At 47.4% G+C, this 27,346-nt stretch overlaps 1 protein-coding gene across 2 annotated transcripts in view; it reads right to left on the bottom strand.

Moving 5' to 3' along the window:
• The window catches only part of macrod1 (mono-ADP ribosylhydrolase 1), a 130,757-nt gene that overhangs the window by 22,141 nt on the left and 81,270 nt on the right, over positions 1–27,346 (bottom strand). For both annotated transcript variants that reach the window (XM_071399318.1, XM_071399319.1), the window contains exon 5: positions 6,491–6,607. In XM_071399318.1, coding sequence (XP_071255419.1) covers positions 6,491–6,607 — 117 coding nt within the window. The remainder of the gene's footprint in view (positions 1–6,490; positions 6,608–27,346) is intronic.

The raw sequence follows: 27,346 nt of genomic DNA, 5'->3' as shown, positions 1-27,346 counted from the left end.
AGAGAGAGAAACAGGGGGACGGAGAGAAAGAGAGAGAGAAACAGAGAGAAAGACAGAGAGAGAAACAGGGGGACGGAGAGAGACAGAGATAAACAGGGGGACGGAGAGAGACAGAGAGAAACAGGGGGACGGAGAGAGACAGAGAGAAACAGGGGTATGGAGAGAAAGAGAGAGAGAAACAGAGAGAAAGACAGAGAGAAACAGAGAGAGAGACAGAGAGAGAAACAGGGGGACGGAGAGAGACAGAGAGAGAGACAGAGAGAGAAACAGGGGGACGGAGAGAGAGAGACAGAGACAGAAACAGGGGGATGGAGAGAGACAGAGAGAGAGAGAAACGGGGACAGAGAGAGACAGAGAGAGAGAGAAACAGGGGGATAGAGAGAGACACAGAGAGAGAGAAACAGGGGGATAGAGAGAGACACAGAGAGAGAGAGACAGAGAGAGAGAGACAGACAGAGAGAGAAACAGGGGGACGGAGAGAGACAGAGAGAGAAACAGGGGGACGGAGAGAGACAGAGAGAGAAACAGGGGGACGGAGAGAGACAGAGAGAGAAACAGGGGGACGGAGAGAGACAGAGAGAGAAACAGGGGGATGGAGAAAGACAGAGAAACAGGGGGATGGAGAGAGACAAAGAAACAGGGGGATGGAGAGAGACAGAGAGAAACAGGGGGACGGAGAGAGACAGAGAGAAACAGGGGGACGGAGAGAGACAGAGAAACAGGGGGATGGAGAGAGAGAGAGAAACAGGGGGACGGAGAGAGACAGAGAGAAACAGGGGGACGGAGAGAGACAGAGAGAGAAACAGGGGGATGGAGAAAGACAGAGAAACAGGGGGATGGAGAGAGACAAAGAAACAGGGGGATGGAGAGAGACAGAGAGAGAAACAGGGGGGTGGAGAGAGAGAGAGAAACAGGGGGACGGAGAGAGAGAGAGAAACAGTGGGCCGGAGAGAGACAGAGAGAGAAACAAAGAGAGACACAGAGAGAGAAACAAAGAGAGACACAGAGAGAGAAGCAGGGGGACAGAGAGAGAAGCAGGGGGACAGAGAGAGAAGCAGGGGGACAGAGAGAGAAGCAGGGGGACAGAGAGAGAAGCAGGGGGACAGAGAGAGAAGCAGGGGGACAGAGAGAGAAGCAAGGGGACAGAGAGAGACAGACAGAGAGTGAGGCAGAGAGAGAGACCGAAAGAGACAGACCGACAGAGAGAGAGAGAGAAACAGGGGGACGGACGGAGAGGAACAAAATCACAATGATAAAAGGATCTGACATCATTTTCCTAAACAGAGCGTCAAATACATTCTTCTACTCCCCTCTTTCTTTTCTCAGAACCACACCAGACCGCTTTTTCAACATTGAATGAATTAAGTGAATGTATTAACACCACCCAGTATGGAGCCTGCAGCGCAAAGCAACACCTAGAGCAGCAGATCTGCTGTAGATGAACTGCCTTCACGAAGAAGAAAGAAGAATTAATGATCTATCTTACTTCATGATGCATCTTTAGTCCTACGCCCTGCCCTGGCTCCTTAGTCAATACATAACTAACTATCAATATCATGATGCATCTTTAGTCCTACGCCCTGGCTCCTTAGTCAATACACAACTAACTATCAATATCATGATGCATCTTTAGTCATACGCCCTGGCTCCTTAGTCAATACACAACTAACTATCAATATCATGATACATATTTAGTCCTACGCCCTGGCTCCTTAGTCAATACATAACTAACTATCAATATCATGATGCATCTTTAGTCCTACGCCCTGGCTCCTTAGTCAATACATAACTAACTATCAATATCATGATGCATCTTTAGTCCTACGCCCTGGCTCCTTAGTCATTACATAACTAACTATCAATATCATGACGCATCTTTAGTCCTACGCCCTGGCTCCTTAGTCAATACACAACTAACTATCAATATCATGACGCATCTTTAGTCCTACGCCCTGGCTCCTTAGTCAATACACAACTAACTATCAATATCATGATGCATCTTTAGTCTTACGCCCTGGCTCCTTAGTCAATACACAACTAACTATCAATATCATGATGCATCTTTAGTCCTACGCCCTGGCTCCTTAGTCAATACACAACTAACTATCAATATCATTAAGCATCTTTAGTCCTACGCCCTGGCTCCTTAGTCAATACACAACTAACTATCAATATCATGATGCATCTTTAGTCCTACGCCCTGGCTCCTTAGTCAATACATCACTAACTATCAATATCATTAAGCATCTTTAGTCCTACGCCCTGGCTCCTTAGTCAATACACAACTAACTATCAATATCATGATGCATCTTTAGTCAATACACAACTAACTGTCAATATCATGATGCATCTTTAGTCCTACGCCCTGGCTCCTTAGTCAATACACAACTAACTATCAATATCATGATGCATCTTTAGTCCTACGCCATGGCTCCTTAGTCAATACACAACTAACTATCAATATCATGATGCATCTTTAGTCCTACGCCCTGGCTCCTTAGTCAATACACAACTAACTATCAATATCATGATGCATCTTTAGTCCTACGCCCTGGCTCCTTAGTCAATACACAACTAACTATCAATATCATGACGCATCTTTAGTCCTACACCCTGGCTCCTTAGTCAATACACAACTAACTATCAATATCATGATGCATCTTTAGTCCTACGCCCTGGCTCCTTAGTCAATACACAACTAACTGTCAATATCATGATGCATCTTTAGTCCTACGCCCTGGCTCCTTAGTCAATACACAACTAACTATCAATATCATGATGCATCTTTAGTCCTACGCCATGGCTCCTTAGTCAATACACAACTAACTATCAATATCATGATGCATCTTTAGTCCTACGCCCTGGCTCCTTAGTCAATACACAACTAACTATCAATATCATGACGCATCTTTAGTCCTACACCCTGGCTCCTTAGTCAATACACAACTAACTATCAATAACACAGGGAGATATAAAGAAGAGGAGAGCGAAGGAAGGCTAAGGGGAACTGGGAGAATGAAAGCAGGTAAAGGAGATGTGTAGATTAGAAAGAGAGGGGGAGAGTTCTTGAAGAAGAGGGTGAGGGTGTTGTTAGGTTTTGTGGTGAAGATTTTAATTAGTAATAATTGGCCACTGAGGGAGGGATGGAGGGATAAGGTGAGAGAGGATAACTGGCAGTGGTGACGAAACAATCCCTGTCTTTCTTCATTCCCGTCTCTCTCTCCCTCCCTTCGTCTCTCTCCCTGCCTCCCTCAGTCTCCCTCCCTCCGTCTCCCTCCCTCCGTCTCTCTCCCTCCCTCCGTCTCTCTCCCTCCCTCCGTCTCTCTCCCTCCGTCTCTCTCCCTCCCTCCGTCTCCCTCCCTCCCTCCGTCTCTCTCCCTCCCTCCGTCTCTCTCCCTCCCTCCGTCTCTCTCCCTCCTTCCATCTCTCTCCCTCCCTCTCCTTCTAGCACCTTCTCTCCTTTACTCTCTCTCCCTGGTGTGTGTTGCTGACTCTCTGTGGTTTTGACACGGTAACACTGCAGTATCGGTACACAGGTGGACTCTGGGGCTGTGGTTGCCTGGTCTACCTGCCAAAGGTTCCCTACTCTAACAACAACAAACACACACACACACACACACACTCCGCCTGACGCTCTTACGTCATTCTGCCAGATTCTCTTTCTCTCCCCATTTCTCTCTCCATGTTTCTTAATTCTTCTCCTCTTCTCCACCAGTCTTCCAGGGCTGTTACACTGGAGTCTGGACAGTTAATGTTGGTTAACAGTCTGAGGCAGTTCAACTGTTAGGGGCTGTTAGTTAATGGATGGCTGTGTTTAGTATCTCTCTGTTGGTTGAACACGCTGTGCTCTGCAGGCTGTGTGCACTACACAGTGAGACACCCCAGCAGGCCTGTACCACAGGGACACTGACTGTGTCCCAAATGGCACCCTGTCCACTATATAGTGCACTACTTTGACCAGAGTCTTATGGGCTGAGGGTGTTTGTTAGGTTTGTGGTAGTGCACTGCATAGGGAATAGGGTGCCATTTGGGAAGCATTATAAGTGTGTTTCAACAGGCCTGTGATCATTGTCTGAACTGTCTGATGTCGCACAATGACAGATCATCTCTGTGGGCGAGAATGAAGTAGAACTGAGCTGTTGACAGGCTGAGACACTGTCCTAGTCACCACCAAACACATAAACTCACACCATCACACACACAGAATGATATAGTGAGAAAACGAGGCACTGTGACAACAGCTCATCTCATTTTAATTCCCTACAGTCATCAACCCTCCCCAACCTCCATTTTCACTCACTCCTTCCCCCCACCCTCCATTTTCACTCACCCCTTCCCCCCAACCTCCATTTTCACTCACCCCTTCCTCCCACCCTGCATTTTCACTCACCCCTTCCCCCCACCCTCCATTTTCACTCACCCCTTCCCCCCAACCTCCATTTTCACTCACCCCTTCCTCCCACCCTGCATTTTCACTCACCCCTTCCCCCCAACCTCCATTTTCACTCACTCCTTCCCCCCACCCTCCATTTTCACTCACCCCTTCCCCCCAACCTCCATTTTCACTCACCCCTTCCTCCCACCCTGCATTTTCACTCACCCCTTCCCCCCACCCTCCATTTTCACTCACCCCTTCCCCCCACCCTCCATTTTCACTCACCCCTTCCTCCCACCCTCCATTTTCACTCACCCCTTCCCCCCACCCTCCATTTTCACTCACCCCTTCCCCCCACCCTCCATTTTCACTCACCCCTTCCCCCCACCCTCCATTTTCACTCACCCCTTCCTCCCACCCTCCATTTTCACTCACCCCTTCCTCCCACCCTCCATTTTCACTCACCCCTTCCCCCCACCCTCCATTTTCACTCACCCCTTCCTCCCACCCTCCATTTTCACTCACCCCTTCCCCCCACCCTCCATTTTCACTCACCCCTTCCCCCCACCCTCCATTTTCACTCACCCCTTCCTCCCACCCTCCATTTTCACTCACCCCTTCCTCCCACCCTCCATTTTCACTCACCCCTTCCCCCCACCCTCCATTTTCACTCACCCCTTCCCCCCACCCTCCATTTTCACTCACCCCTTCCCCCCCACCCTCCATTTTCACTCACCCCTTCCTCCCACCCTCCATTTTCACTCACCCCTTCCTCCCACCCTCCATTTTCACTCACCCCTTCCCCCCACCCTCCATTTTCACTCACCCCTTCCCCCCCACCCTCCATTTTCACTCACCCCTTCCCCCCACCCTCCTCTCTTTCTCCCCTCTCTGTCTATTGGTCTTCTCCTGTACTCTTTCTCCCACTGTGAAGTTTAACTCAACAACGACAAAAAGCAAAAAGCTGGTATCCAACAGTCTACCACCATGCTTTTAACACTCACTCACACACACACGCATCCAACCAAGGACAACCACAAGCAGAGACAAAGACACACACAAACACACACGCATACACACATCCAACCAAGGACAACCACAAGCAGAGACAAAGACACACACACACACACATACACACACACACACACATCCAACCAAGGACAACCACAAGCAGAGAGATAAAGACACACATACACAAATAACGGAGGACATCACAGCTAAGTGAATACATTAAAGAGTGTATGAATCTCTAAACACAGTCAGACCAACCACATAATTACTGCATCCACACCAGCACACGGGAGGAATGTTGGAGGGAGGAGAGAGGGAGGGGGATAGGGAGGAGAGAGGGAGAGAGGGAGGGAGGGGGGAGAGAGGGAGCGAGGGAGGAGAGAGAGAGAGAAGAGGGTGGGAGGAGAGAGGGGGAGGGAGGGGGATGTAGGGAGGGAGGAGAGAGGGAGGAGAGGGAGGGAGGAGAGGGAGGGAGGGAGGGAGGGAGGGAGGGAGGAGAGAGAGGGAGGGAGGGAAGAGGGTGGGAGGAGAGAGGGGGAGGGAGGAGAACGGAGGAGAGAAAGGGAGATGAAAGGAAGGAGGTAGTGAATGACGAAAGAGGGAGAGAAGGAGAGATGGAGGGTAGGGATGTATAATACCACATGCAGTGAATATGTTATAATTCCCTCTGTGTGATATAACTTGTATCAATTATCTTTGTTGGTTGGAATGATGTCCAAAGGCATGGTGGTGTTATAATTCACTCTGTTTGTTACAGGCCGTATAGCCTCCAATATTTTATAAGACCACCCTGTGTGATAGAGATGTATAGCTGGGATATCATCGCTGTGTGATAGAGATGTATAGCTGGGATATCATCGCTGTGTGATAGAGATGTATAGCTGGGATATCATCGCTGTGTGATACAGATGTATAGCTGGGATATCATCGCTGTGTGATAGAGATGTATAGCTGGGATATCATCGCTGTGTGATAGAGATGTATAGCTGGGATATCATCGCTGTGTGATACAGATGTATAGCTGGGATATCATCGCTGTGTGATACAGATGTATAGCTGGGATATCATCGCTGTGTGATAGAGATGTACAGTATATGGACTCACACTTGGCAGGCAGGCCGTAGCCCCCTGTAATCTTAGCCTCTCCCGTCTCACACCCTAGAAGCTCAGCACACTCGGACCTCAGGAGGGGGCCGGCCGTGCGGTGGATCGCACCATCCACTGAGGAGAGAGGGAAGAGAGGATGAATATTTGTACAGTTTATATAAACTGTCAACAACAAAAAATGTAAATGAGGTATGAAGTGAATTGACAATTGCCTGTGCATTGTTAATGTGAGAGGAGGGGTGAGAGATATCATTTACATGCATATAAACACACACACACACACACACACACACACACACACACACACACACACACACACACACACACACACACACACACACACACACACACACACACACACACACACACACACACACACCACCCACTGTGGAACCCTTCACTACTGATGAGCCATATCAGTTGACGTTATCTAAATCGAGGGAAATTATTATTTGATTTGGGAGACACTTTATCTTCTTCCCATGATCATTGAACTAACAATCATTAGTGCACAGCACCCCTCACTACAGATCCAACAACTCTGCTCCATACGGCATACGGGACTGGGAGTGGGGGGTGTGTGAGTTCAGTGTGTTGGGTTGGATCCTTCCTGCCACATCACTTATCATCACTCTGCCACTGTTTCATACATTATCACCCTGCACTGTGTCATACATTATCACCCTGCACTGACACTGTGTCATACATTATCACCCTGCACTGACACTGTGCCATACATTATCACCCTGCACTGTGTCGTACATTATCACCCTGCACTGACAATGTGTCATACATTATCACCCTGCACTGTGTCATACATTATCACCCTGCACTGCCACTGTGTCATACATTATCGCCATGCCCTGCCACTGTGTCATACATTATCGCCCTGCCCTGCCACTGTGTCATACATTATCGCCCTGCCCTTGTGTCATACATTATCGCCCTGCAATGCCACTGTGTCATACATTATCGCCCTGCGTCATACATTATCACCCTGCACTACCACTGTGTCATACATTATCACCCTGCCACTGTGTCATACAATATCACCCTGCACTGACACTGTGTCATACATTATCGCCCTGCACCATACATTATCACCCTGCACAGCGTCATACATTATCACCCTGCCTTGCCACTGTGCCATACATTATCGCCCTGCCCTGCCACTGTGACATACATTATCACCATGCACCGCATCATACACGATCACCCTGCACTGACACTGTGTCATACATTATCGCCCTGCCCTACCACTGTGTCACCCTGCCACTGTGGCATACATTCTCACCCTGCCCTGCCACTGTGTCATACATTATCACCCTGCCACTGTGGCATACATTATCACCCTGCCCTGCCACTGTGTCATACATTATCACCCTGCCACTGTGTCATACATTATCACCCTGCCCTGCCACTGTGTCATACATTATCACCCTGCCCTGCCACTGTGTCATACATTATCACCCTGCCCTGCCACTGTGGCATACATTCTCACCCTGCCCTGCCACTGTGTCATACATTATCACCCTGACACTGTGGCATACATTCTCACCCTGCACTGCCACTGTGTCATACATTATTGCCCTGTGACTAAGGGTGGAAGGCAGGGTACGATGGCTGACTGACTGAGATTGAAACACACAGACTGAATGTCTAGGTCCCTTGGGGGGTAGAGAAGCAGCATTTAGTTACAGTGCTGCTGTGTGAATAGAACTGGAGGTGACGCGCACCAGACAGCTAGTCACCCCCACCGACACACACTCTCACTCACTGAAATAGAGAACAAGTGTTATAACAAGACCAAGAGAGGAGAAAGGAGAGAGGGAGGGATGGAGGAGAAATGAGAGATGGAGGGAAAGAGCGATAGATGTATAAATAGTTTGATGGAAGAGACATAAGGATATAGTTAGAGAATAGGAGAGAGAAAAAGGAGAGAGATGGGAGAAGATCATAGCAAGGTCATTTTAAATTTCTAGTTCCTTATGTTTGACCTTGTATTTGACAGAGTTATGTGATGTGAGTGTGTGTGGTTTGTGTCTGTATGTGTGTGGTTTGTGTCTGTATGTGTGTGTGTGTGTGTGTGTGTGTGTGTGTGTGTGTGTGTGTGTGTGTGTGTGTGTGTGTGTGTGTGGTGTGTGTGTGTCACAACCTCCAGTCTAAGGATTTGTGGGGGTGTATGAAATATGCGGTCTCTATGATCCTGGCTTATATACCAGACAGCTCCAAATACCTGCCACTGCTCACAAACCTGCATTTATCAGACTACAGAGAACAGACACATGACTGTTTCAACTCGAAGACTTACAAAGACGATGTGATGATACAAAACAACACAAAGACACAAAGACAATATCTCTCACAGCCATACAAAGACAACACCAAGATACAAAGACAATATCTCTCACAGCCATACAAAGACAACAAGATACAAAGACACAAAGACAATATCTCTCACAGCCATACAAAAACAACACAAAGACACAAAGACAATATCTCTCACAGCCATACAAAGACAACACAAAGACACAAAGACAATATCTCTCACAGCCATACAAAGACAACACCAAGATACAAAGACAATATCTCTCAGCAGCTCTAGAATGACTGACTGTAGTCATTCAATGTGACAAGTGGGAATACTAAGAAGTTCACTTAAGAGAAAATGGATTCTGAATCTATAAATGTACAATTCAACCCCTACCCCGTGAGAACACTGAAGGAAACTTGTGAGTCTACATATTCATATCCTTCTCTATCCTTTTTTGTTCTTCTTGAGGAGAGAAAAAGAGGAAAGAATAAAGAGACATGAGAAATGAAAGAAGAGGAGAATGGTAGAGAGCATGACAGGAGAGATGTGAGGACAGAGATAAAAAAAGAAAGTGATGAGAGAAATAAAGAACTCAAAGAGGGGCAGTCATTAAAGAGAGGGTGAATAAAGAGAAAAAAGATTGAAGAGAAAAGAGAGGAATACGAGAAACAAGAGGAGGGTTGGAGAAGAATAGAGTTAAGGAGAAGAAACAACAGGTGATGAGAGGAAACAAGAGAAGAGAGGAGGGTTGCAGGCGGAGCAGAAGAGAGGAGGGGTGCAGGCGGAGCAGAAGAGAGGAGGGTTGCAGGCGGAGCAGAAGAGAGGAGGGGTGCAGGCGGAGCAGAAGAGAGGAGGGGTGCAGGCAGAGCAGAAGAGAGAAGGGGTGCAGGCGGAGCAGAAGAGAGGAGGGGTGCAGGCGGAGCAGAAGAGAGGAGGGGTGCATGCAGAGCAGAAGAGAGGAGGGGTGCAGGCGGAGCAGAAGAGAGGAGGGGTGCAGGCGGAGCAGAAGAGAGGAGGGGTGCAGGCGGAGCAGAAGAGAGGAGGGGTGCAGGCGGAAAACAAGAGAGGAGGGGTGCAGGCGGAGCAGAAGAGAGGAGGGGTGCAGGCGGAGCAGAAGAGAGGAGGGGTGCAGGTGGAAAACAAGAGAGGAGGGGTGCAGGCGGAAAAGAAGAGAGGAGGGGTGCAGGCGGAAAACAAGAGAGGAGGGGTGCAGGCGGAGCAGAAGAGAAGAGGGTTGCAGGCGGAGCAGAAGAGAGGAGGGGTGCAGGCGGAGCAGAAGAGAGGAGGGGTGCAGGCAGAAAACAAGAGAGGAGGGGTGCAGGCAGAAAACAAGAGAGGAGGGGTGCAGTCGGAAAACAAGAGAGGAGGGGTGCAGGCAGAAAACAAGAGAGGAGGGGTGCAGTCGGAAAACAAGAGAGGAGGGGTGCAGGCGGAGCAGAAGAGAGGAGGGTTGCAGGCGGAGCAGAAGAGAGGAGGGGTGCAGTCGGAAAACAAGAGAGGAGGGGTGCAGGCGGAGCAGAAGAGAGGAGTGTTGCAGGCGGAGCAGAAGAGAGGAGGGTTGCAGGCGGAGCAGAAGAGAGGAGGGGTGCAGGCGGAGCAGAAGAGAGGAGGAGTGTTTCAGTCTTACTGTCATCTCCCTACAACCTCCCTTATCGTTAAACACTGTCAGCTAGAGGAGAAGGAGGAGATAATTGGCTCTATGCTTACCTGGCTGGGAGGCTGCTCTTCTCAGCAAAACACACTCACAGACACACACGCAAAAACACACTCTTACTTGCTGTACATATGGAATACTAAGTCGCAGCAGATAACCTTGCCAGCTGACCGGTGATAGGTCCAGAGCCTGTCTGTTAAACTAATGGGGCGGAACTATTGCCTTTCCCAGAGTCCCCCAGCGAGAGGGCCAATCATTTATTTCAGCCTGGTTGCCATGGCAATATTTAGGATGGTCTGGTGGTGGACACCGTACAGTCCGGCCAACACAAAGCTCAAAGACAACATCAGCAGTATAGTGTGTGTGTTGGGGGAAAACCTGGGTTCAGAAACACGTGTATTTGATTTTTTGATATTTAAATACTTGTTTTCTGTGTATTTGAGTATTTGATATTTAAATACTTGTTATCTGTGTATTTCTAATAATGTGGCCCCAATCAACTTCTTCTATTGAAAGTATTTGAAAGTATTTTCAAATACTTATTTCATTTACTATTTTCAAATATCTGGGTTAAATGCATTTGAGTCAGTGTATTTGAGTATTTTCAAATAAATTCAAATATTCACCTACTTAGTAATATAGATATTTTACATAGTATTTTAAGTCCAGATCCTGTTGGGGGAAGTGATTCGTTTATCTTACGCTGACTGTATATGGATACTGTATATAGCAGTGGTCACCAACCTTTTCTGAGTCAAAATGCAGTCTGAGATCTACCGCTCATTAAAAAATAAACATGACTTAAAACGTAAGCCTATGCAGCATTAACCAATGAAAAACAGTTCTGTAGCGATGAGGTTTGTGCAGTAAGCTATAGGCCCAATACGTTATCACTGCATACTGGCTACGCATCAATTGACCTGCCAATGCTGTTCTTCTCAGATCATTTTGAAATTATATATATTTTTTGTGTGTATATATATAATCACACTGGTAATTGATCATTTGTTGTGTCACTTGTGAGGCACAGCTGAGTGAGCATAATAATTGGCAAATATATATATGGGATGGGGCCACAGTGTCTCCTGACCCCTCCTGTCTCAGCCTCCAGTATTTATGCTGCAGTAGTTTATGTGTCGGGGGGCTAGGGTCAGTTTGTTATATCTGGAGTACTTCTCCTGTCTTATCCGGTGTCCTGTGTGAATTTAAGTATGCTCTCTCTAATTCTCTCTTTCTTTCTCTCTCTCGGAGGACCTGAGCCCTAGGACCATGCCTCAGGACTACCTGGCATGATGACTCCTTGCTGTCCCCAGTCCACCTGGCCGTGCTGCTGCTCCAGTTTCAACTGTTCTGCCTGCGGCTATGGAACCCTGACCTGTTCACCGGACGTGCTACCTGTCCCAGACCTGCTGTTTTCAACTCTCTAGAGACCGCAGGAGCGGTAGAGATACTCTTAATGATCGGCTATGAAAAGCCAACTGACATTTACTCCTGAGGTGCTGACTTGCTGCACCCTCGACAACTACTGTGATTATTATTATTTGACCATGCTGGTCATTTATGAACATTTGAACATCTTGGCCATGTTCTGTTATAATCTCCACCCGGCACAGCCAGAAGAGGACTGGCCACCCCTCATAGCCTGGTTCCTCTCTAGGTTTCTTCCTAGGGTTTGACCTTTCTAGGGAGTTTTTCCTAGCCACCGTGCTTCTACACCTGCATTGCTTGCTGTTTGGGGTTTTAGGCTGGGTTTCTGTACAGCACTTTGAGATATCAGCTGATATAAGAAGGGCTTAATAAATACATTTGATTTGATATATATCTTTTTGTTTGTTGTACTCTTACCCCTTTTTCGTGATATCCAATTGGTATCAGTCTTGTCCCATCGCTGCAACTCCCCGACCGACTCGGGAAAGGCGAAGGTCGAAAGCCATGCGTCCTCCGAAACACCACCCTGCCAAGCTGTACTGCTTCTTGACACACTGCTCGTTTAACCCAGAAGCCAGACACACCAATGTGTCGGAGGAAACACCGTCCAGCTGGTGACCGGAGTCAACTTGCAGGCGCCCGGCCTGCCACAAGGAGTTCGCTAGAGCGCGATGGGACATCTACCTCTACTTCGGCCGGCCGAACCCTCCCCTAACCCGGAGCAGCGTACCTCCTCTCTCCGCTGAGAAAAGGGGACACAGTCTTCCAGCTGATGGCAAAAGTCAAGTCGCACTGCATTATATCTGTTTCATATAGTACCAATTAATACTCCTATGACCAGAGAAAGTGGAATATTCCATGATATAAAAAAAGACACACGCCGCTAATAATACCAACGCTAGCTTATCGGAACACTTTGCTGTACTCCTTCAATTCAGCTGCAGTGCTGGTTGTAGCGTGGGTGGAAGTAGGGAGAACGCACATTTCATGGCTTAAAGTGTTGACAGTGCTGAATAACAACTGAAACATGAAGTCAGTCATAAAAACAGCAGCTCTTTGCTGTATTCGTTGACAGTCTCTGTCGTGATGGTTTTAAACTTTTTGAAATCTCACAGTATCAACTTTGCTGTGCGTTCAAGGTTTCTTTTTACAGTCTATGGCTCGTGGAAACTGTGCAGACACAGTGATCTGAGCTATCTGATTGGCCAGCGATAGGCACTCTTGATTTAGTGTCTAGGCCTGCCGGGTAGGCAGAGTTCTACCTTCAGACACATGAAATGGTTCAAAATGGGCACACTACCTTCCTGGTGCTATGGCTGCTGGATCAAGGGCACCAACAGCACGAATAAATTAAAAGAATAGGAAGGCTTTATCGTTGGGTTTTTTACAGAAATGTTTGAAGATCGACTAGGAATACCTTGGATATGGACCGGTTGGTGACCACTGGTATATAGAGTACTGACTGGCATTGACAAGAACAACACTTGTTTTTAACAGATCTTGTTTTCTTAAGAGACTTTAGCAGATCTGTGAATTGACTCTAAGTGAAGGCTGCATTATTATGTATGTGTAGGTGTTTTGACATGGAGCTCATTCTATTCTGTTCACCAGCAGCCCACAGAGCACACACGCATCACAGTACATCTCATCTCTGCTACCCACTCTGCCTGCCTGCCTCCTGTTAGCCACACTGTGAGACACACAGTTGAACAGTTGAAACACACTGGCCTATTGTCAATGTGATGTATGCAGGACAAAGCGTTTCCCTGCTCTCTTCAAATCCTAATCTATCAACTTCATCACCCACTGAGCTCCTGCTCACTGCCTTTATGTCCCTCCCTCACTGTCTTTCAAACGTTTCCCCTTGTTTATCTCTGTCTCCCCCTCTCTTTAAAGGTCTGACCAGTCTGTACCTGCCTAATTAGCATCTACCTCTACTCTGCCATAAAGAACAGAGGAGAGAGAGGGGGGAGAGAGAGGGAGGGAGGGAGGAACGAGGGGAGACAGAGAAAAAGAGAGAGAGAGAAAGGGAGAAAGGGAGAGGGAGAGAAAGCATATCCACTGTTGATCTAGAGTTGTAACACGGTGAGAGGAGAGCGTATGGAACCAGATATCTAGAGTTGTAACACGGTGAGAGGAGAGCGTATGGAACCAGATATCTAGAGTTGATACAAGGTGAGAGGAGAGGAACCAGATATCTAGAGTTGATACAAGGTGAGAGGAGAGCGTATGGAACCAGATATCTAGAGTTGATACAAGGTGAGAGGAGAGCGTATGGAACCAGATATCTAGAGTTGATACAAGGTGAGAGGAGAGCGTATGGAACCAGAAATCTAGAGTTGATACAAGGTGAGAGGAGAGCGTATGGAACCAGATATCTAGAGTTGATACAAGGTGAGAGGAGAGCGTATGGAACCAGATATCTAGAGTTGATACAAGGTGAAAGGAGAGGAACCAGATATCTAGAGTTGATACAAGGTGAGAGGAGAGCGTATGGAACCAGATATCTAGAGTTGATACAAGGTGAGAGGAGAGCATATGGAACCAGATATCTAGAGTTGATACAAGGTGAGAGGAGAGCGTATGGAACCAGATATCTAGAGTTGATACAAGGTGAGAGGAGAGCGTATGGAACCAGATATCTAGAGTTGATACAAGGTGAGAGGAGAGCGTATGGAACCAGATATCTAGAGTTGATACAAGGTGAGAGGAGAGGAACCAGATATCTAGAGTTGATACAAGGTGAGAGGAGAGCGTATGGAACCAGATATCTAGAGTTGATACAAGGTGAGAGGAGAGCGTATGGAACCAGATATCTAGAGTTGATACAAGGTGAGAGGAGAGCGTATGGAACCAGATATATAGAGTTGATACAAGGTGAGAGGAGAGCGTATGGAACCAGATATCTAGAGTTGATACAAGGTGAGAGGAGAGGAACCAGATATCTAGAGTTGATACAAGGTGAGAGGAGAGGAACCAGATATCTAGAGTTGATACAAGGTGAGAGGAGAGCGTATGGAACCAGATATCTAGAGTTGATACAAGGTGAGAGGAGAGCGTATGGAACCAGATATCTAGAGTTGATACAAGGTGAGTGTCAGGACCCGGTGCGAGAAACAGTCACTTAATAATTGGCAGAACCCAGAAGATGAGGCAGACACAGCAGTATTAGAGATGGTGGTTTAATGAAAAATGGATATCCTCCAAAATACAACGAAAAATCCACAAAGTGGTAAAAAACAGCAGGGAAAAACAAACCTCAAAAGACTACTCAAATAATAAACAAGAACAAAACCAGAGAACCTCTGGAAAATCCAACAAGAGAAAAGTCTAAATAAAACAAGGCTTGGGCTGGGTGCTAACTTACAAACACTGAGCAAGGAACTAAGGAACACACAGGGTTTAAATACTAACAAGGGAATGACTTACAGGTGCAAACAATAATTGGAGCAAGAAAAACAAAAGGTACAAAAAAGGTGCAAGGGGGACATCTAGTGAACAAAACCTAAACAGTCCTGGCCAAAACCTGACAGAATCCCCCCCCTAGGAACGGCTCCTGACGTTCCTACCAGCCTTCTCAGGGTGGAGGACCCTGAACTGACGAATGAGGTCAGGGTCCAGTATGTCCTTGGCAGGAACCCAGGAGCGCTCCTCGGGACCGTAGCCTTCCCAGTCCACCAGATACTGCCAGGACCGCTGCACCCGGCGGGAATCCAGTATCCGGTGGACGGTATAAGCCGACTGGCCTCCGATGACACGGGGCGGAGGGGGAGGTCTGCCTGCCGGGATAAGGGGAGAAAAAACAACAGGTTTTAATAAGGAAATGTGAAATGTGGGATTGATCTTAAGGGATCTGGGTAAGTGCAGGCGAAAAGTAACGGGATTGACTCTCCTGGCAATCTTAAAGGGACCGATGAATCTCTGGGACAGCTTGCGAGACTCCACCCTTAGCGGTAAGTCTTTTGTTGAGAGCCATACTCTCTGGCCGGGGTACAGGGTAGGACCGGGACGGCGACGTCTGTTGGCTTGTCGCTGGTACTGCTGTGAGGAACGCAGAAGATTAAGACGGGCCTTCTTCCACGTAAGCCGACAGCGTCTGATGAACCTCGAGGCTGAAGGCACTCTGACTTCTGCCTCCTGGTCCGGGAACAATAGCGGAGCATAGCCAAACTGACACTCATGCGGAGACATACCAGTGGAGGAGGAGCACAAGGTGTTGTGCGCGTACTCGGCCCAAACAATGAAGGATGACCATGTGGACGGGTTGTTGGAAACCATACATCTGAGGGTGGTTTCCAGCTCCTGATTCATCCTCTCAGTTTGGCCGTTGGACTCCGGATGGTACCCTGAAGATAAACTGTCCGTGGCCCCTATGAGTTGGCAGAAGGCCTTCCAAAACCTTGAGGCGAACTGGGGACCTCTGTCGGAAACCATATCTTGCGGGATACCAAAGACTCGGAACACATGGTTAATCACCAACTCAGCTGTTTCCTTGGCAGAAGGTAATTTGGTCAAGGGAACAAACCTGGCCGCCTTAAAAAACCTGTCGATGATGACTAGGATAGTAGTATTACCATGGGACGGAGGAAGGCCAGTAATAAAGTCCAACGAGATATGGGACCAGGGTCGGTGGGGAATAGATAAAGGGTGAAGGAGTCCTTGAGGGCGGAGGTGAGAAGATTTGCCCTGGCAGCACACGGGACAGGCCTTGACGAAAGTGGCAACGTCTTCTTTTATGGTGGGCCACCAGAACTTACGCTGAATGAACTCCAAGGTGCGACCTACGCCCGGGTGACAGGTGAGGCGAGAGGAGTGCCCCCACAGAAGGACTTGGGATCTTGCTGCCTTGGGAACAAACAACCGATTAGCAGGACCTCCTCCAGGGCCCGGTTTGATGGCTTGAGCTTGTTTCACGGTATCCTCCACTTGCCACGAGATCGGAGCCACGATCTTAGCGGCCGGAAGGACAGTCATGTCAGTATCTTCTCGAATGGCAGGAGAGTAGATTCGTGACAAGGCGTCCGGTTTGAGATTCTTCGACCCGGGTCTATAGGTGAGGATAAACTGAAATCGGCTGAAGAAAAGAGACCATCGAGCTTGTCTGGAGTTCAACCGCTTCGCCTGCTGGATATACTCCAGATTTTTGTGGTCCGTAAGCACTTGAAACGGTTGAGAAGCCCCCTCGAGCCAGTGTCTCCATTCCTTCAATGCCATCTTAACTGCTAGGAGTTCACGATCCCCCACATCGTAATTCCTCTCGGCCGGGGTAAGCCGGTGAGAGAAGAAGGCGCAAGGATGAAGCTTCTTGTCTTCACCCCTCTGAGACAGGACAGCTCCAACCCCAACCTCTGATGCGTCTACCTCCACCACAAAAGGTTCATCCGCCGTTGGTAGTGTCAGGATGGGAGCAGAGAGGATGCGCTGCTTGAGTCCTTGGAAGGCCGTCTCAGCTTCTCTTCCCCACAGAAACCTTGTGTTGCCACCCTTGGTTACAGCTGAGAGAGGGGCTGCCACTGAGCTGAAGTTCTTGATGAACTTGCGGTAAAAGTTGGTGAAGCCCAGGAAACGCTGAACTTCCTTAACGGACTTGGGGGTGGGCCAATCCGCTACCGCCCCTACCTTCTTGGGGTCCATCTGGACTCGACCGGGTTCCACTATAAATCCCAGGAATTGTACTCGAGAGGAATGGAATTCACACTTTTCCGGCTTAACGTACAAATGGCTGTCTAGGAGGCGTTTGAGCACTTGTCTGACATGCTTGGTGTGTTCTTGAAGGGAGCTCGAAAAGATGAGGATGTCATCCAAGTAAACAAACACGAAAATGTTAAGCATATCCCTAAGCACATCGTTTATGAGCGCTTGGAACACAGCCGGGGCGTTGGTCAGGCCGAAGGGCATCACCAAGTATTCGTAGTGACCAGTAGGCGTGTTGAAAGCGGTCTTCCACTCGTCACCGGGTTTGATCCGCACAAGATGGTATGCGTTCCGCAGGTCAAGCTTAGTGAAGACCACTGCTTCCTGGAGCAGCTCAAAGGCTGTGGCCATAAGGGGTAGCGGGTAGCGGTTACGGACGGTTATGGCATTAAGTCCCCGGTAGTCGATGCAAGGACGTAATCCCCCGTCTTTTTTGGCCACAAAGAAAAACCCTGCTCCCGCTGGCGAGGTGGATGGACGCATGAGGCCTGCTGCCAGAGAGTCCTTGATGTAGGTATCCATAGCAGCTCGTTCGGGAGGAGATAGGGAAAAGATCCGACCCCTGGGGGGGCAGGTGCCCGGAAACAGGTCGATGGGGCAATCGTAAGGTCTATGGGGTGGTAGTTTGGTGGCCCTCTGTTTGCTAAATACCGGTTTGAGGTCATGGTAACACTCGGGAACTCGGGACAGGTCGATGGATTCTAGAGACTCGGGAGGGGAACTCGGGGAACTTGGGAAGATACAAGTGGCTTGGCACGTAGGACCCCACTGCTTGATAGTGCCCACAGACCAGTCGATGTGAGGGTTATGGCTGTGAAGCCAGGGGTATCCAAGGACGAGAGGGAACTCGGAACACGAGGTCAGATGAAAGTTCATCACTTCCTGGTGTTGGGAAACTGAAAGTCGCAAGGGGGTAGTGACACGAGTGACAAGTCCAGATCCCAAAGGGCTTCCATCCAACGTAGTAACCCTTATGGGGTCACTTAGAGGTTCAGAGGGAACGCCATTCTCCTTCGCCCAGACACCATCCATGAAGTTACCTGCGGCTCCAGAGTCTACCAAGGCTTGAAGGGGAAGCTCGTGGTTGTCCCAGGAAAGGGTAACTGGAATGAGCAGGCGGGAGTTGGATGGATGGGAGGAGGTTATGTTTCCCGTTACAGTCCTCCCAGGCCTGCACGACAGAGTGCCTTTTCCCTGGAGCCCGGAACACGTGGAGAGGAAATGGCCCGGTTTGCCGCAATATAGACAGCATCGCTCCCTCATCCGGCGGTCTCTCTCAGCCTGGGAGATGCGTCCAACCTGCATGGGTTCCGGTGGAGTCAGCGAGGATAAAGGTGGAGACTCGGAGCTGGGACCGATAGGAGCTAGGGTGAGAGATCTACGGTTGAGCTCTCTCTCTCTCAGACGCTGGTCTATGCGTGAAGCCAACTTGATCAGGGACTCGAGGTTGTCTGGTGGTTCCCGAGTGGCCAGTTCATCTTGGATGGTGTCGGAAAGACCCTTCAAAAAGCACACTGTGAGCGCCTCGTCGTTCCAGCCACTCGCTGCTGCCACCGTGTGGAACTGGATGGCATAGTCCGTCACGCTGCGCCGACCTTGGCGGAGAGTCAGGAGCTGTTTGGCTGAGTCAGGACCGCTGGTAGGACCTTGAAACACTCGCTTGAATTCTTCAGCAAAGGTAGAGTAGCTGGCACAGCAGGGACTTTGGGCATCCCACACAGCAGTAGCCCAGGCTAGGGCTTTTTCCGACAGCAGGGTGATGATATATGCTATCTTGGACCGGTCGGTGGGAAACGACGAGGGTTGCAGCTCGAAGGAGAGAGAACATTGGGTGAAAAACCCCTTACAAACACTCGGATCACCTGAGAACCGTTGGGGAGGCGGCAGACGAGGTTCAGCCAGGGGGTTAACTGCCACGGGCACTTGAATCTGATGAACTGGAGCAGAAGCGGTTGCAGGAGAAAGTTGATCAGAAATCTGCTTTATGGAAGTCATCATCTCCGACAGAAGTTGAGAATGTCCAGCCAGTAAGGCCTCTTGCTGAACCAGAGCAGCTTCGTGACGTTGGACAGTCCCCTCGTAGTGGGACAGCATGGGAAAAAAGTCCTGGGTACTGGCTGCCTCTGGGTTCATATTAATGGCTCAGTGTTTCTGTCAGGACCCGGTGCGAGAAACAGTCACTTAATAATTGGCAGAACCCAGAAGATGAGGCAGACACAGCAGTATTAGAGATGGTGGTTTAATGAAAAATGGATATCCTCCAAAATACAACGAAAAATCCACAAAGTGGTAAAAAACAGCAGGGAAAAACAAACCTCAAAAGACTACTCAAATAATAAACAAGAACAAAACCAGAGAACCTCTGGAAAATCCAACAAGAGAAAAGTCTAAATAAAACAAGGCTTGGGCTGGGGCTGGGTGCTAACTTACAAACACTGAGCAAGGAACTAAGGAACACACAGGGTTTAAATACTAACAAGGGAATGACTTACAGGTGCAAACAATAATTGGAGCAAGAAAAACAAAAGGTACAAAAAAGGTGCAAGGGGGACATCTAGTGAACAAAACCTAAACAGTCCTGGCCAAAACCTGACAGTGAGAGGAGAGGAACCAGATATCTAGAGTTGATACAAGGTGAGAGGAGAGCGTATGGAACCAGATATCTAGAGTTGATACAAGGTGAGAGGAGAGCGTATGGAACCAGATATCTAGAGTTGATACAAGGTGAGAGGAGAGCGTATGGAACCAGATATCTAGAGTTGATACAAGGTGAGAGGAGAGCGTATGGAACCAGATATCTAGAGTTGATACAAGGTGAGAGGAGAGCGTATGGAACCAGATATCTAGAGTTGATACAAGGTGAGAGGAGAGGAACCAGATATCTAGAGTTGATACAAGGTGAGAGGAGAGGAACCAGATATCTAGAGTTGATACAAGGTGAGAGGAGAGGAACCAGATATCTAGAGTTGATACAAGGTGAGAGGAGAGCGTATGGAACCAGATATCTAGAGTTGATACAAGGTGAGAGGAGAGCGTATGGAACCAGATATCTAGAGTTGATACAAGGTGAGAGGAGAGCGTATGGAACCAGATATCTAGAGTTGATACAAGGTGAGAGGAGAGCGTATGGAACCAGATATCTAGAGTTGATACAAGGTGAGAGGAGAGCGTATGGAACCAGATATCTAGAGTTGATACAAGGTGAGAGGAGAGGAACCAGATATCTAGAGTTGATACAAGGTGAGAGGAGAGCGTATGGAACCAGATATCTAGAGTTGATACAAGGTGAGAGGAGAGCGTATGGAACCAGATATCTAGAGTTGATACAAGGTGAGAGGAGAGCGTATGGAACCAGATATCTAGAGTTGATACAAGGTGAGAGGAGAGCGTATGGAACCAGATATCTAGAGTTGATACAAGGTGAGAGGAGAGCGTATGGAACCAGATATCTAGAGTTGATACAAGGTGAGAGGAGAGGAACCAGATATCTAGAGTTGATACAAGGTGAGAGGAGAGGAACCAGATATCTAGAGTTGATACAAGGTGAGAGGAGAGGAACCAGATATCTAGAGTTGATACAAGGTGAGAGGAGAGGAACCAGATATCTAGAGTTGATACAAGGTGAGAGGAGAGCGTATGGAACCAGATATCTAGAGTTGATACAAGGTGAGAGGAGAGCGTATGGAACCAGATATCTAGAGTTGATACAAGGTGAGAGGAGAGCGTATGGAACCAGATATCTAGAGTTGATACAAGGTGAGAGGAGAGCGTATGGAACCAGATATCTAGAGTTGATACAAGGTGAGAGGAGAGCGTATGGAACCAGATATCTAGAGTTGATACAAGGTGAGAGGAGAGCGTATGGAACCAGATATCTAGAGTTGATACAAGGTGAGAGGAGAGCGTATGGAACCAGATATCTAGAGTTGATACAAGGTGAGAGGAGAGCGTATGGAACCAGATATCTAGAGTTGATACAAGGTGAGAGGAGAGCGTATGGAACCAGATATCTAGAGTTGATACAAGGTGAGAGGAGAGCGTATGGAACCAGATATCTAGAGTTGATACAAGGTGAGAGGAGAGCGTATGGAACCAGATATCTAGAGTTGATACATGGTGAGAGGAGAGGAACCAGATATCTAGAGTTGATACAAGGTGAGAGGAGAGCATATGGAACCAGATATCTAGAGTTGATACAAGGTGAGAGGAGAGCGTATGGAACCAGATATCTAGAGTTGATACAAGGTGAGAGGAGAGCGTATGGAACCAGATATCTAGAGTTGATACAAGGTGAGAGGAGAGCGTATGGAACCAGATATCTAGAGTTGATACAAGGTGAGAGGAGAGGAACCAGATATCTAGAGTTGATACAAGGTGAGAGGAGAGCGTATGGAACCAGATATCTAGAGTTGATACAAGGTGAGAGGAGAGCGTATGGAACCAGATATCTAGAGTTGATACAAGGTGAGAGGAGAGCGTATGGAACCAGATATCTAGAGTTGATACAAGGTGAGAGGAGAGCGTATGGAACCAGATATCTAGAGTTGATACAAGGTGAGAGGAGAGCGTATGGAACCAGATATCTAGAGTTGATACAAGGTGAGAGGAGAGGAACCAGATATCTAGAGTTGATACAAGGTGAGAGGAGAGGAACCAGATATCTAGAGTTGATACAAGGTGAGAGGAGAGGAACCAGATATCTAGAGTTGATACAAGGTGAGAGGAGAGCATATGGAACCAGATATCTAGAGTTGATACAAGGTGAGAGGAGAGCGTATGGAACCAGATATCTAGAGTTGATACAAGGTGAGAGGAGAGCGTATGGAACCAGATATCTAGAGTTGATACAAGGTGAGAGGAGAGCGTATGGAACCAGATATCTAGAGTTGATACAAGGTGAGAGGAGAGCGTATGGAACCAGATATCTAGAGTTGATACAAGGTGAGAGGAGAGCGTATGGAACCAGATATCTAGAGATGATACAAGGTGAGAGGAGAGCGTATGGAACCAGATATCTAGAGATGATACAAGGTGAGAGGAGAGGAACCAGATATCTAGAGTTGATACAAGGTGAGAGGAGAGCATATGGAACCAGATATCTAGAGTTGATACAAGGTGAGAGGAGAGCGTATGGAACCAGATATCTAGAGTTGATACAAGGTGAGAGGAGAGGAACCAGATATCTAGAGTTGATACAAGGTGAGAGGAGAGCATATGGAACCAGATATCTAGAGTTGATACAAGGTGAGAGGAGAGCGTATGGAACCAGATATCTAGAGTTGATACAAGGTGAGAGGAGAGCGTATGGAACCAGATATCTAGAGTTGATACAAGGTGAGAGGAGAGCGTATGGAACCAGATATCTAGAGTTGATACAAGGTGAGAGGAGAGGAACCAGATATCTAGAGTTGATACAAGGTGAGAGGAGAGCGTATGGAACCAGATATCTAGAGTTGATACAAGGTGAGAGGAGAGCGTATGGAACCAGATATCTAGAGTTGATACAAGGTGAGAGGAGAGCGTATGGAACCAGATATCTAGAGTTGATACAAGGTGAGAGGAGAGCGTATGGAACCAGATATCTAGAGTTGATACAAGGTGAGAGGAGAGCGTATGGAACCAGATATCTAGAGTTGATACAAGGTGAGAGGAGAGCGTATGGAACCAGATATCTAGAGTTGATACAAGGTGAGAGGAGAGCGTATGGAACCAGATATCTAGAGTTGATACAAGGTGAGAGGAGAGCGTATGGAACCAGATATCTAGAGTTGATACATGGTGAGAGGAGAGGAACCAGATATCTAGAGTTGATACAAGGTGAGAGGAGAGCATATGGAACCAGATATCTAGAGTTGATACAAGGTGAGAGGAGAGCGTATGGAACCAGATATCTAGAGTTGATACAAGGTGAGAGGAGAGCGTATGGAACCAGATATCTAGAGTTGATACAAGGTGAGAGGAGAGCGTATGGAACCAGATATCTAGAGTTGATACAAGGTGAGAGGAGAGGAACCAGATATCTAGAGTTGATACAAGGTGAGAGGAGAGCGTATGGAACCAGATATCTAGAGTTGATACAAGGTGAGAGGAGAGCGTATGGAACCAGATATCTAGAGTTGATACAAGGTGAGAGGAGAGCGTATGGAACCAGATATCTAGAGTTGATACAAGGTGAGAGGAGAGCGTATGGAACCAGATATCTAGAGTTGATACAAGGTGAGAGGAGAGCGTATGGAACCAGATATCTAGAGTTGATACAAGGTGAGAGGAGAGGAACCAGATATCTAGAGTTGATACAAGGTGAGAGGAGAGGAACCAGATATCTAGAGTTGATACAAGGTGAGAGGAGAGCATATGGAACCAGATATCTAGAGTTGATACAAGGTGAGAGGAGAGCGTATGGAACCAGATATCTAGAGTTGATACAAGGTGAGAGGAGAGCGTATGGAACCAGATATCTAGAGTTGATACAAGGTGAGAGGAGAGCGTATGGAACCAGATATCTAGAGTTGATACAAGGTGAGAGGAGAGCATATGGAACCAGATATCTAGAGTTGATACAAGGTGAGAGGAGAGCGTATGGAACCAGATATCTAGAGTTGATACAAGGTGAGAGGAGAGGAACCAGATATCTAGAGTTGATACAAGGTGAGAGGAGAGGAACCAGATATCTAGAGTTGATACATGGTGAGAGGAGAGGAACCAGATATCTAGAGTTGATACAAGGTGAGAGGAGAGCATATGGAACCAGATATCTAGAGTTGATACAAGGTGAGAGGAGAGCGTATGGAACCAGATATCTAGAGTTGATACAAGGTGAGAGGAGAGCGTATGGAACCAGATATCTAGAGTTGATACAAGGTGAGAGGAGAGCGTATGGAACCAGATATCTAGAGTTGATACAAGGTGAGAGGAGAGCGTATGGAACCAGATATCTAGAGTTGATACAAGGTGAGAGGAGAGCGTATGGAACCAGATATCTAGAGTTGATACATGGTGAGAGGAGAGGAACCAGATATCTAGAGTTGATACAAGGTGAGAGGAGAGCATATGGAACCAGATATCTAGAGTTGATACAAGGTGAGAGGAGAGCGTATGGAACCAGATATCTAGAGTTGATACAAGGTGAGAGGAGAGCGTATGGAACCAGATATCTAGAGTTGATACAAGGTGAGAGGAGAGCGTATGGAACCAGATATCTAGAGTTGATACAAGGTGAGAGGAGAGGAACCAGATATCTAGAGTTGATACAAGGTGAGAGGAGAGCGTATGGAACCAGATATCTAGAGTTGATACAAGGTGAGAGGAGAGCGTATGGAACCAGATATCTAGAGTTGATACAAGGTGAGAGGAGAGCGTATGGAACCAGATATCTAGAGTTGATACAAGGTGAGAGGAGAGCGTATGGAACCAGATATCTAGAGTTGATACAAGGTGAGAGGAGAGCGTATGGAACCAGATATCTAGAGTTGATACAAGGTGAGAGGAGAGGAACCAGATATCTAGAGTTGATACAAGGTGAGAGGAGAGGAACCAGATATCTAGAGTTGATACAAGGTGAGAGGAGAGGAACCAGATATCTAGAGTTGATACAAGGTGAGAGGAGAGCATATGGAACCAGATATCTAGAGTTGATACAAGGTGAGAGGAGAGCGTATGGAACCAGATATCTAGAGTTGATACAAGGTGAGAGGAGAGCGTATGGAACCAGATATCTAGAGTTGATACAAGGTGAGAGGAGAGCGTATGGAACCAGATATCTAGAGTTGATACAAGGTGAGAGGAGAGCGTATGGAACCAGATATCTAGAGTTGATACAAGGTGAGAGGAGAGCGTATGGAACCAGATATCTAGAGATGATACAAGGTGAGAGGAGAGGAACCAGATATCTAGAGTTGATACAAGGTGAGAGGAGAGCATATGGAACCAGATATCTAGAGTTGATACAAGGTGAGAGGAGAGCGTATGGAACCAGATATCTAGAGTTGATACAAGGTGAGAGGAGAGGAACCAGATATCTAGAGTTGATACAAGGTGAGAGGAGAGCATATGGAACCAGATATCTAGAGTTGATACAAGGTGAGAGGAGAGCGTATGGAACCAGATATCTAGAGTTGATACAAGGTGAGAGGAGAGCGTATGGAACCAGATATCTAGAGTTGATACAAGGTGAGAGGAGAGCGTATGGAACCAGATATCTAGAGTTGATACAAGGTGAGAGGAGAGGAACCAGATATCTAGAGTTGATACAAGGTGAGAGGAGAGCGTATGGAACCAGATATCTAGAGTTGATACAAGGTGAGAGGAGAGCGTATGGAACCAGATATCTAGAGTTGATACAAGGTGAGAGGAGAGCGTATGGAACCAGATATCTAGAGTTGATACAAGGTGAGAGGAGAGCGTATGGAACCAGATATCTAGAGTTGATACAAGGTGAGAGGAGAGCGTATGGAACCAGATATCTAGAGTTGATACAAGGTGAGAGGAGAGCGTATGGAACCAGATATCTAGAGTTGATACAAGGTGAGAGGAGAGCGTATGGAACCAGATATCTAGAGTTGATACAAGGTGAGAGGAGAGCGTATGGAACCAGATATCTAGAGTTGATACATGGTGAGAGGAGAGGAACCAGATATCTAGAGTTGATACAAGGTGAGAGGAGAGCATATGGAACCAGATATCTAGAGTTGATACAAGGTGAGAGGAGAGCGTATGGAACCAGATATCTAGAGTTGATACAAGGTGAGAGGAGAGCGTATGGAACCAGATATCTAGAGTTGATACAAGGTGAGAGGAGAGCGTATGGAACCAGATATCTAGAGTTGATACAAGGTGAGAGGAGAGGAACCAGATATCTAGAGTTGATACAAGGTGAGAGGAGAGCGTATGGAACCAGATATCTAGAGTTGATACAAGGTGAGAGGAGAGCGTATGGAACCAGATATCTAGAGTTGATACAAGGTGAGAGGAGAGCGTATGGAACCAGATATCTAGAGTTGATACAAGGTGAGAGGAGAGCGTATGGAACCAGATATCTAGAGTTGATACAAGGTGAGAGGAGAGCGTATGGAACCAGATATCTAGAGTTGATACATGGTGAGAGGAGAGGAACCAGATATCTAGAGTTGATACAAGGTGAGAGGAGAGCATATGGAACCAGATATCTAGAGTTGATACAAGGTGAGAGGAGAGCGTATGGAACCAGATATCTAGAGTTGATACAAGGTGAGAGGAGAGCGTATGGAACCAGATATCTAGAGTTGATACAAGGTGAGAGGAGAGCGTATGGAACCAGATATCTAGAGTTGATACAAGGTGAGAGGAGAGGAACCAGATATCTAGAGTTGATACAAGGTGAGAGGAGAGCGTATGGAACCAGATATCTAGAGTTGATACAAGGTGAGAGGAGAGCGTATGGAACCAGATATCTAGAGTTGATACAAGGTGAGAGGAGAGCGTATGGAACCAGATATCTAGAGTTGATACAAGGTGAGAGGAGAGCGTATGGAACCAGATATCTAGAGTTGATACAAGGTGAGAGGAGAGCGTATGGAACCAGATATCTAGAGTTGATACAAGGTGAGAGGAGAGGAACCAGATATCTAGAGTTGATACAAGGTGAGAGGAGAGGAACCAGATATCTAGAGTTGATACAAGGTGAGAGGAGAGCATATGGAACCAGATATCTAGAGTTGATACAAGGTGAGAGGAGAGCGTATGGAACCAGATATCTAGAGTTGATACAAGGTGAGAGGAGAGCGTA

Source organism: Salvelinus alpinus, chromosome 4 (genome assembly GCF_045679555.1).
Source record: "Salvelinus alpinus chromosome 4, SLU_Salpinus.1, whole genome shotgun sequence".
Taxonomy (NCBI): domain Eukaryota; kingdom Metazoa; phylum Chordata; class Actinopteri; order Salmoniformes; family Salmonidae; genus Salvelinus; species Salvelinus alpinus.
The sequence above is the reverse complement of the archived record's forward strand: the minus strand, read 5'-3'. Positions and strand labels throughout refer to the sequence as shown.